General features: G+C 42.1%; 2 protein-coding genes across 2 annotated transcripts in view; both read right to left on the minus strand.

Moving 5' to 3' along the window:
* Positions 1–74: 74 nt before the first annotated feature.
* Positions 75–2,344, minus strand: LOC130386158 (T-box transcription factor TBX2-like). The gene is made up of 4 exons (XM_056594933.1): positions 2,067–2,344; positions 1,375–1,642; positions 1,120–1,266; positions 75–155 (listed from the first exon to the last, which is right to left on the minus strand). The coding sequence occupies exons 1-4, from the start codon at positions 2,342–2,344 to the stop codon at positions 75–77; spliced, it is 774 nt and encodes a 257-aa protein (XP_056450908.1).
* A 4,649-nt stretch (positions 2,345–6,993) lies between these two features.
* LOC130386583 (protein phosphatase 1D-like) overlaps positions 6,994–12,121 on the minus strand; it is a 20,172-nt gene continuing 15,044 nt past the window's right edge. The window contains exons 7-10 of the transcript XR_008896135.1: positions 9,036–9,148; positions 8,318–8,434; positions 7,269–7,290; positions 6,994–7,023 (exon numbers count right to left, since the gene is read on the minus strand). The gene's annotated coding sequence lies outside the window, so the exon portion shown is untranslated. The remainder of the gene's footprint in view (positions 7,024–7,268; positions 7,291–8,317; positions 8,435–9,035; positions 9,149–12,121) is intronic.

Here is a 12,121-nt window from a genome sequence, read left to right on the forward strand (position 1 = left end):
GAGGTCATGGGTCAAGTGTCCTCCCGTGTGAGTCACTGGTCCACGGCAGAATGGAAACAGACCTTAGGTTGACGTTACCTCTTCTCTCGTCTTCCGTTTCCTGCGTCTCTGAAGCCTTTAGCAAATGGGTTGTTGTCTATCTTCAGCTGCGTGATCTGGAGACGAAACAACGCTGAGTCAGAGACGACCTGCTCACTGGAGGGGACGTTCTGTTATGATGTTGATAACGTAGGTTCTACATTATTAAGTTGATAACATGTTCTATATTAATACGTTGACAACATTTGTATGAACGTATGTATGTAGGTATGTGAGTACGGCTGTGTGTACAGTATGTACAGTATGTATGTATGTATGTATGTATGTATGTATGCGCGTACGTACATATGTATGTACTCATGCAGTACTCATCTATGACGTGTGCATGTTTAAATAACCCCAAACTGGCCGGCCTGCAGAGTAGAATTATTTTCCACTCATTTCCACCGTCTGTTTGTTGATCTAACTTTCAGGCTCTCTGCTTTAACAAAGCTGTCCAAGGAAGAGGAAGATGGAATACGTATGGTGATTGGTAAATACTCAAGGACCTTGAGAAATCACAATTATGGAAGGGAAGAGGGAAGAGGGAAAAGAGAGAGAGAGAGAGAGAGAGAGAGAGAGAGAGAGAGAGAGAGAGAGAGAGAGAGAGAGAGAGAGAGAGAGAGAGAGAGAAATATTGAGTTAGAGAGAGAGAGAGAGAGAGAGAGAGAGAGAGAGAGAGAGAGAGAGAGAGAGAGAGAGAGAGAGAGAGAGAGAGAGAGAGAGAGAGAGAGAAATATTGAGTTAGAGAGAGAGAGAGAGAGAGAGAGAGAGAGAGAGAGAGAGAGAGAGAGAGAGAGAGAGAGAGAGAGAGAGAGAGAGAGAGAGTTAGAGAGAGAGGGAGAGAGAGAGAGAGAGAGAGAGAGAGAGAGAGAGAGAGAGAGAGAGAGAGAGAGAGAGAGAGAGAGAGAGAGAGAGAGAGAGAGAGTTAGAGAGAGAGGGAGAGAGAGAGAGAGAGAGAGAGAGAGAGAGAGAGAGAGAGTCTACAGAGTGAGAGCACCAGTCCTACTGGGAGTGCTGGGAGAACTGGAGTGTCCCTACCTTGTCGTTCTGGTAGGCGGTGACGGCTATGAACTCTGTCTCCGGGAACACGATGGTGCGGAAGGTGCTGTAGGGCAGCCTGAGGATGTCGTTGGTCCTCACGATGTGGAACCGCGGCTGGTACTTGTGCATCGAGTTCAGAATGGTCTGGAAAGCACGAAGAAATGAGTTCACTTCAAAATAAAAGATCAAGTGTGCAATATGTTAAATCAACAAAACGCCGATTTTACTTTAACTTATTCGTTTTTTACCCACATATCCGTGCTTATCCGACGTGTTGTTGGTGAGTTTGAGCTTGTGGAAAGCCACCGGCTTGGACATCCACTGGTCTCCGGTGGACGGGCTCTCCGGGTGGATGTACATCCGTCTGGGCATCTCCGGGTCGGCCTGGCCCGCCACCGTCCACCACGAGTGGTTGAACTTGTAGCGCCGGTCGTCCGCCGCCACGATGTCCATCAGGAGGATGTACTTGGAGCCGGGATCCAACCCGCGGACGGTCACTTTGAACGGAGGAAACATTCTTCTGGAATGGATATTATCCAGAGAACAGAAAATCAGGACTTGGATCATTTGATGTTAACAAGACATTTACAGTGCATTTAGCAGACGCTTTTATCCAAAACGACTTACAATAAGTACATTTGTCAGAGGTTATGCATAATATTGAAGCCTATGAAGATTATTACGGATTTTGTAATATATATATATATCTTTATCTAACAACAATATCCCCAAAGCCAGCAGGGAAAGTAGGCCTAGGCTACTTCTAAAATCGAAAGAGAAAATCAGTAGTAGAAAACACTTTTTTTGTGTCACAATCCCAGTCGATGTATTTTGGGATAACTTGCAGGTTATCGCCGCTGCTCTCGGACTTTTCCCTAAATGTCCGGAGATAAGATTCATTGGTATCGTTTAAATTGAATTGAGAAACACGTGTGTGTATTTACCTCCCGGACTTGGTGATGACCATCTCCGTCCCCATGTGATGGAACTCCCCCCACAGACCACCCGCCTCCAGGGTGACTCTGGGATCATCCGCGGGGCGGTCCTCCGCGAGCCGCGCAGAGCGAGCCCCTCGAACTTGGTGTGGGTGACCCCCCTCTCCCGGTCCCCCGCTGGGGTCCGCCTCGTCACAGAGCCCGCGGTCCGGGAAACGTTTGCCGAGGATACCGGGGGGTAACGGGAAACCGGGGAGAAACGGAACAGTGGCTACAAAGTCGGTCATGTCGGCCGCGCGGCAGGGACGGAATGGGGCGCGATCCGTGGCGACTCCGGCGCTGAGTTGGAGGGGGGCGGGGGGGGGGTCCCAAGGGTGCACACGACGCGTCTACATTCAACGTGTCGATGAACATTCCGTGAAGCTACATTACGCATCGTATGAGAGGCTATCAGGGACTTAAACAACTGTAACCGGAATTTTAGGAGAGCAGCCGCGGTCTGCATCGCGCTTAGAGAGGAGAGATGAGAAGAGTCCAGACGCTGCGTAAAGGCTGAGGAGAGTTGAGAAGAGCCCAGACGCATGAGATAGTGGCTGGCCCGCAGCTCACTAGTGGTCAGATGAACTGCAAAGGAAAGTGCCTCAGATCAAATCCATCCTAATCCATTTGTGTGATTTAAGAATGCAACGTGCTGAATCTCAGGGGGTGAAGCTTGAGCGTAGATACCAAACTTTCAGAGAGACGAATTGGTTGGATTCTCTAGGCCCGGTCCAGGGCTGGAAGGCACTGGTTATGATTGGCTCAAATAGGAGGTCACCACATAGCCTACGTATTTTGGAGACATATACTTTGGTCATGGTACAACATCAGTCAAGCAGTTATTTAGATTGGTAAGAATGTTTCACCTGACCACGCTTATTTAGCATTTTGTTATGCATTAAAGCATGCATTCATCCAACTATTTATTTGATCATCTAGACACGCACACATCCAAAAGAGAGTTAGGGTCTACTTTCATCTGGTGGACAAACAAAACAACTTACAATTATGATTCAGCTGGAACAGCGCCAACCCTTTCAACTCTACCTACTTACCTACGGACATATTGCCCCTAAAAATAGACACCTGCAGAAAGGCCCGATGGAAGCAACATGGTTGGAATCATTGGAGCCTGTGGAGGTCCATTGGTGTGCTTTGGAAGGGGTTAGGTAGATTGCAAATTTAGTCAAGTTTCCGCTTATAGGTTTAGGGATAAAAACTCCAATGAAATCCCATATCTCCAGAAGGCAAGTTCGTAGCAAGATGGGGATGACATTTTTGGACTTGCTGGGGCCTGCAGATGCCAATTAATGGCATGGTTTGTGTGGAACAAAAGCGGTTGGGGAAACTCAATGATGTCATTACACTCTTTTTCCTCTCATAACCATAAACGGACACACACTTAGATTAATAACAACAATGTCATCCTCATTCATCGAACACATGACAATAGTTGAAGTTTCTTACATGTTAACTAACCTTACTTAACTATTCCAGCGTTGGCCTATCAAACCTGCAGTGTTCATTTTGAATCACAGCTGTTGCAGATGATTATTATAAATATATAACTGGATACGCAGTTATAAGCAAAGTCCAACAGGCTCCCACAGTGAAACAAGCAAAAGATCTCCTACTTCGGTGGATTTGTGTGGGACATGGTAAGGCAACGAAACTGGCAACGAGGCCATGAAGGACTAATGGGACTATCTTCAAACTGGATCAACATACCAGACCAGACACTTAAAATGAGGTGGCACCTGGTGTTTTCTTGACTCTGTTGCAGCAGTCACTGTTAAATTGATATTGGTCAAATGATGTGTAGTAGTGCGTGCTGTGTGACCTAAGAATGCAATATGCTAAAGCTCAGGAAAGAAGAGGAAAAGTACTGCTACGTCATACTATTGACGTAGTATTGACCCTTCTGCATTAAGTCATCTGAACATTGACCATTGACATTGACCATTTAGCATGACTTTCTTATGGATTTCAGGCTAACATTGCTTCTCATAGTCACAAAATACTCAAAATATCGTTAACATGGCTTATTCAATTTAACTGTCTTGTCAATCATTTCATATAATCAAGCTTAATTATTTATTGTTTGCACTATACCAACTAATCTTCCTTACTTAAATGTATTAATGTTGTAATGTGTTTAGATTGTTCACATTATTGTATATTGTGCAGAGATTGAGAGATTGTGATTGCGTAATAAGTGCAAGACTGAGATCATTTCCAATACAAGCCATACAATACAATACAATCAAGCCAATTTATTAGTGAAGCAACGATTTCAGAGTTGAACCACATGCTGACGTTTCTGTGGTTAGTAACTACTCTTCTATGAGTCATCATCACGCCACACTGGCAGTTTAAAGAAACCTCCCCTTGCCAATGTCTCAAGAACACAGCCCATGCTGAACCCTTTTAGAGAGCGTGAGAGAAAGAGAGGAGTATTGAGTTCAAAATCAATCACAGTCCTAGACTGGATTAATATTATTCTTTTAATTTGGACATTGTAACTCACAGATAATAACCTTCAGACACGTTCTCTAATTATGATTGATTGGCCTGATCCACTTGACCAACCTCAACATAATAATAATAATAATAATAATATACTTTGTCGTATATAAGATATTAATATTTGTATATTACTATATAGATTTATACTATTCATGCTATTCAGATTTCTAAATGATTTATGCATGATCACGTTCCTTTTATAAATGCGCACCCTGGTACAGCATTAAGAGTCTGCCAGCTTCCACAGCCCATAGAACTCAACCTTGTCACGTGTCTAAACGTCTAGCATCGCTATAACCTCTGGTCTCGCATCTGCTCCACTTCCGCTTTGTGGTTCGTTTGAAGAACCCGCTCCATTGAACCGCTCCCACCAACTGTATTATTAGAAAGTGAAAAAAGGGCATCATCATAAATAAACTGCATGTTAATATTTCTACCTTATCAAAATGTGTAATTCGAAGGAAAAAATATCTCTTATTTTAAAGGAATAATTCATTAAAAAATTGTGTTGCGCACAATAATCTCAAGTTATCGTTTATAATGTTAATCATAAGACATTGCGTGGCAAAGCCTTAGTATCAACATTATCTACTTCAACAGTAAATAAACAGTAACCAGTCAGACCACATCAGCCTATTGATGATCTTTCTATCGTTCGCTCTGTGCATACACTTCACTACACTATGTAGGCCTTGGCTCTATCGAGTGTTTATTCAATATTCAATTCAGTAATCAACTGTAGGCTAAAGAGTCTTCAATGCACAAGAGCACCATAATATTGTTCGACCCCTCATAATATGGGTTTCAAACAGCCACACTGAACATCCAGAAGAATAGATGTAGGCCTACAAACACACACATTAGATTCACAGTAAAGAGAGACAAAATGTGGCGATCTAAGTGAAAATATTGTTTAGCCAGCAGTGTATTACTGAATTGCACATGGATTAATTGGGTGAAGATGGTTCATAATTACTGGCTGCGACAATGAGGACATTGGACTGTCATCAAAAATGTTGTTTGTAATACCTGCTTATTTTCTTTCTGCAGCAGACCGCCGCAATGACCATCGCAATGACCACGACAATCCCCCCCTTAATCACTCCAGTGACCACCGGTGTCCAGATTGCAGCCAGAGGTGGGGGGCTGCTGGTTGTGGGGTCAATGCGTTCTACAAGCAGAAATACATTGAAGGGTGATTGGCAAAGCTTCTGAATCTAAATCAACGCACAGTAAGAATACACACTAATGGCTAACACACTCAGCCTCCCCCAACAGGGTTGCTTAACTCTGTTGCACCCATGTGATGTCTGTGAAATTGCTGACTATATTTCAATTTAATCTACCGATTTGGGTGTTGAATATCTTGGTTTAGGTTTGGCAAACACTACAGATTATTCTAATTTAAAGAGGTAAATCAATGTTTTACTTTGGAATTCAGGGTTTATATACTATACTGCTTTGAGCGGCATAGAGAAAAATAATAATCAACAGCAAACGATTGGATCCAGGATAATTTGTCGGTGGGATTAGCTGTAGAAGTACAATACTGACAGGTAATGTTAATTGCACCGCCCTCAAAAGACTTCAGTTACACATTAGATGACCAAACAACAAGAACAACCAAAGTTCAGTAGAAAAAGGGAAAACATTCAAAATATAAGTAAATAACGACCACATTAGGTTTGCATGTTGCCATTTGTGGAGTTGGTGAAGATAATGCATCCCTACCTTGAGGTTTTGGTGTAGCAGGGAAGTCAGCTGTTGAAATAAACATAGCAAAATAAACATTAACTAAAACTTGAAAACCAACCATTCAAATAATTCAACTCTATATTCATTTTATAATTTTAGCAGGTCAAGTTAATTGTACAGCCCTCAAAAGACAAAAGAGAAAACATTTGAAATGTAAAAGAATAACGACCACATTTGGCGTAGTCTAATTCTATATATGAATTGTAGACATTCGTAATCTACCAGATAACTAAGACAGAAGACAATAGGTTTGCATGTTGCCATTTGTGGAGTTGGTGAAGATAATGCATCCCTACCTTGAGGTTTTGGTGTAGCAGGGAAGTCAGCTGTTGAAATAAACATAGCAAAATAAACATTAACTAAAACTTGAAAACCAACCATTCAAATAATTCAACTCTATACTAATTTTATAATTTTAGCAGGTCAAGTTAATAGTACAGCCCTCAAAAGACAAAAGAGAAAACATTTTAAATGTAAAAGAATAACGACCACATTTGGCGTAGTCTAATTCTATTTATGAATTGTAGACATTCGTAATCTACCAGATAACTGAGACAGAAGACATTAGGTTTGCATGTTGCCATTTGTGGAGTTGGTGAAAGTAATGCATCCCTACCTTGAGGTTCTGGTGCAGCAGTGCAGTTAGCTGTTGAAATAAACATGCAAAGTAAACATTAACTAAAACTTAAAAACCAATCATTCAAATAATTCAACTCTATACTCATTTTATCCCCAAGATATTGGTTCCATCAACACATCAGATTAACAGGAAATTATTTTGGGAAAATATAATTCGTTTTTATATCGAAATAATGTTTAGAGTGGAATAATATATATATATATTTTTTTTGGTTTCTCGCTGATAATTATCAAGTATAAAAATAAACTCACTGGTGCAGCAGGTTCTGTAGAGCTACAATGAGAGGAGAAAAGGAACATGTGATTTAAAGGAAGTCAACTCTTCAAGTCAACTCTTAAAACACTTTCTGGGACCACTGGCTCAGAGTATGTAGAGCCTGGCCCTTGGTTCTATGAACATCCTAACTGTACCGACATATATATATATATTGTTTCTCTTTGTTCTGACAAAAATGTTATCTTGTCGCTTTGGATAAAAGTTTCTGCCAAATAAAGTGAAGGCGTCTCCAAGCACAAGACTTGGAGCCCGAGGTGAGTCTGAGTCGATGCGGTTCACAGATGTATCTTCCATTTGGTAGTGTTGCAGTTTGGAAGGTGCAGAACAGATTCAGTAGCATTGATGGCTTCTAGCTGACGTCATTACCTCTTTATTTAATATTGCAATTGCAAAGGCAACATTTCTGATTCCTGCTTACACTTGGACAAAACAATGAATATAGATCTATATTCTCCCAGCTGTTAACCACCAGCTGTCACCAAGCCAAAGATTGGGTATCAGACTGGCCCTTATATTCAAGGGGCTATTATTGATTGACCTTTCGTTTGACGAGATAATAAATAACAAATTGCTTGGGTGGAAGTGTTTACGTGTCAAGTCATCTGTTCGTGTAACAATACCACAATGTAACAATAGCGATGTTCACCATTTATTTTACTTGTGATAACATAGCCTTACATCCTACTTTTCAACTATAGGCCCGCTAAATCTGCAGAGAGAAACCTTATGTGAGCGGGTTGGTCCATGGTTACACAGAAGTAGCAATATCACAAATCTATTTCATATTTTAAAGAATAGGCTACTCATGAAACAAGGAATAATCCTGATATAGTGGCTATATATTGAACATATGATGCCAATGTTTGGAAATCAGACTACTAAAGGTTTTGTATCAGAACTGGTGCATCCGTATTCAACACTGTGCGGAGATTGGGTCAGTGCCAGCTACAGAAAATATTCAGAGATGACAACAATGCACAGGGCTTCCTATCTGAATGGAGGTCAAGGACTACGGTTCTCTTACCTTCGGAGGGCGATTAATTTCAACACAAACGTTCTTCCGGCATCCAAGCAAAGTGAGAGAGCGGTGAGATGAGGTAATACCTCCATTATTGGGAAGGGCATCAGTTGCCAGGGCGTCCTGTAGTTCAAGCATACAGGAGGAATGTGTAGGGCTTTTAGACATGATTGACAGCACTGTATTCACTTAAATTGTTTCATGCCTTTACAATTTTGTGGATTAAGAGGATTAGTTACGGGAATACTGTACCCCTTAATTTACCTAAAAGTTTAACTTAAAGGTTGGGTATGGAATTCTCTTTTTTGTCAATTTTTGCAAAATTACTTGAAATCGTTATCATAACCCACTTACAGCCACTGAGTTAGAAGTACTGACATGAAAATTAAACAAGTCAATCATCTGTGGAACGGGCAGGGCTCGAAAAACTCCAGCAAATGTTTTCCAGACCCACCAAGTGGCATTGGACAGTAAGTATGTCAATCAAACGGTCGTACTGCACACCCCCTCCCCCTCCCCCGCTCCCCGTGCGTGACCCCTTCGTGCACGTACTCATGACCCAGAGCAAGCTTCTGTTGTGCATGATTGCGCGTCCATTTATTTGGAATGGGTGGAGTCAGAGTCAGCGTTGAACTCATTAAATAAAATATTCAGCTAGTCATTTTTATATCAATCACAATCATTCCATTATCCAGTAATCTATCTAAATAAATGTTTTACTTACATCAGAATCAGCCCAGGTGTATTCCCAGTCTGCATTGCTGATAGGGTTTGAGATGTTGTACGTCGTTGCTTTGCCCAGAAGGGTGACATTGCACGGGTCACCAAATACGCCAACTGTAGATGAAAGAGAAAGGGTGTCTAACTATATTGTGTATCTATACCAAAGAATATAGAGGCAACAATATTATCTTATCCTTGAAGAAATGAACCTGAATGAACACGTGGTAATGAAGGGAAAGATGTAGATCTGACACTGACAGACATTGGCCTACCAAATAAACAATGAAAGCATTTTTAATTAAGGCTAAGATGAACAGCCAGGCTCAATACAATTCTAATGAAGCTTATACAGATTATATTCAGAAGAGGGTTGATTATGAATAGGCCTAGTTTGAATTATTGGCAAAGCCTAATAAAGGAGGCTCCTTTATTAGGCTTGGCAAGGATTAAAGCTATTAGTTTACCGTGCGACAGGGGGATAATGACAAACAAACGGCGACAAGAGACAACGGCGAAAGCTTTGTTTTGCTTACGAGTGTTCCTTTCTCGTCACTCCAAACGAGTGCCAAACTATTGCTTGCGATGTACCAGCAGCAAGAGTGCGGAAGGAAAGTGTCAGAGGCGACACAGACAGACAGCAGCAGATTGCATCACCCCCACCACAGAGCCACCTGAGCAGCGCCAACGAGGGCAGCAGATGTGTGAGAGAGACTGCGATCATTGGTGAAGACCCCACCTTATGGGCAGATCAACTGACAGATAATGGGAGAATTAAAATGGTCAATAAAGGCCGCATACAAATAAGGGATATCAAGTTCCCAAAAAAAACAGAAACATACCCAAGGAGGTTGGCAAAATAAAACTATAAGATGAAATGAAATGATGAAATACGGGGAGACAATAACTCATGTTTTTAGTCAGGCTGAACGGAACCTAGCATGTCGAGGTCATTCAGAGAGGTAAGTATTGTGCTGTCATAATGGACTGTACACCTGACAAAAGCCACACTGGCAGTAATTCATTGTCATGCGTGTGGTAGCTAACTGTGAAAAAAAGACGTTAGGGAGCATTCTCTGGGATTTTTGCGTCCATGACACAAACTTGAAAGGGACTCTATGATACTTTCATCAAGCGTCTAGAAAAACTCAAAGTAAACATCTCTGACTGTCGTGGCCAATAAATCACAAAGAAAGCCACCTGCAGAGGAAACACCAGGGTGTACATCAGAGAGTGCTGGACACAAACAAGTAAATCCAGATGTGAGCCACACCTTAAACCTGGTGATCGGTGACTCAGCCTCTGTGCAGTCAGTGGGCTTCGTTTAACTTTCACAGGGACTTGACAACCTGTTACTCTCTGCAACGTTGGGACATTATGCCGGAGCATTCACAGTTTACCCTCAAGAATCGGTCTATAACCAGACGGGAATGCAGAATAGACAATGCGAAAGTCTTCCCGCCACACACGTACACGTACCGGTGGGACGGGTTTGTACAAGGCTGGGAGGGAATCATCACAGTATACCCACTACAATAAAATAGACTACACCACTGGTTGCGTCCATGACATGCGAGTCACATGTAGACCTGTTGTTTATATCCGATGGAATGCAAGACTAATAGTCGCATGATGCAACTATTTTGTCTCGCTTTTTAAGTGTGGTTCGCTGAATAAATGTGTGGTTTAAAAATTATCCTTTCAAATAGATACAGGCCCACACACTCTCACTCCAAATATAGACCACGCTACAACACTTACCTCTCAATACGGCTGCAAGAAATAGAAAACGTATCTTCCAGCCTAAAAATGTTTCCATTCTGACTCAAAGTTGGAGAGTGACTAATTCGATCCTTTGTGGTAGGTCGTCTCGGGCTAGGTATGACTCGGAGAGTGGTAAATGTTCAACAGGTGGTTTATTCTAACAGAGACACGAGGTAAACCAGCTTAACTCTGCTTTCACACCTCCACGCGGCCACTCGATGCTCCATTCATTTCAATGAGGGAAGGGCAGCAGAGGGGAAGCAGTTATAATAGCGGCAACCCGGAAGTGGTTGCCGCCCACGTGAACGCGCACAGATTTTGCCCTACCGCTCAGAACTTTTGGTATCTCTTGTCGTTAGCGGAAACGGCAAAGTGGCCATGTTTGTAGTCTTTAACTTCTTTAACAAAATAAGTCTTTAACTAAATCATAAAACCTTCAATGGTGTTGTGTTATATGGAGAAGAAACCATTCATAACTGTTGTTAGCTTGAAACATGTCACTGAATAATTTACATCAAAAGTTCAACAAAAACGATTGCGTGTGTGTGTGTGTTGAATAAAGGCAACTTTTCATAGGGCGTCCACGGCCAGGCAGAAATGACGCAACACCTGTTTAGAGACGGAGACAGATCTACAGCCCAGGAAACCCCCTGACAGGAGGCAACATGTCAGCCGTCACCTCCGCAGCTCAGAGACTCGCTCAGAGAGCCGCTAAGAGGCTATGATGAGCTCTGAGCGGGACGCAGAGGAACAAGAGAGAGACATGCGAGCAACGGCACTTTCATCCGTCATGTAAATATCTCATACATAAATAAAAGAATATCATTACTAAATAATTATGCAGGCTTTATAATAATAATAATTACAAAGAGTAATATTTAATAAATGTGCCGTGCTGATGCGTTTTCATCAGTGTGTAAAGGTGTGTGTGTGTGTGTGTGTGTCTGTATGCGTGTGTGTGTGTGTGTGTGTGTGTGTGTGCCTAATACGATCAATGCAGAATGGAACGCGTTTGTGCGTATGAATGTCACTGTGTGTGTTTGTGGGTGTGTGCCCGGATGTCTGTTCATGTACTCCAATTAATTTACATTGTAATGCATGTGTGTGTCTGTCTGTGTAGGTTTTTTCATGTTTGTGTGCGTGTCTGTGAGTTTGTTGGTGTGTGGGTTTGTGGGTGTTTGTGTGCGTGTCTGTGTGAATGTGTGCCTGTGTGAGTGCTCCTTTATGTTTGTCTGCGGGTGTGTCTGTGTGTGGGTTGGTGTGCGTGTCTGTGTGAGTTTTTGGATGTTTGTGTGTGTGTCTGTGTGTGCGCTTGTGCATGTTTGT

Source organism: Gadus chalcogrammus, chromosome 7 (genome assembly GCF_026213295.1).
Source record: "Gadus chalcogrammus isolate NIFS_2021 chromosome 7, NIFS_Gcha_1.0, whole genome shotgun sequence".
Taxonomy (NCBI): Eukaryota; Metazoa; Chordata; class Actinopteri; order Gadiformes; family Gadidae; genus Gadus; species Gadus chalcogrammus.

Coding starts and splice junctions, on each gene's coding strand:
- LOC130386158 (XM_056594933.1), bottom strand. CDS start 2,344: ATGACCGACTTTGTAGCCACTGTTCCGTTTCTCCCCGGTTTCCCGTTA. Junction 1,643..2,066: donor GTCATCACCAAGTCCGGGAG/GTAAATACACAC, acceptor TATCCATTCCAG/AAGAATGTTTCCTCCGTTCA. Junction 1,267..1,374: donor CGTCGGATAAGCACGGATAT/GTGGGTAAAAAA, acceptor CGTGCTTTCCAG/ACCATTCTGAACTCGATGCA.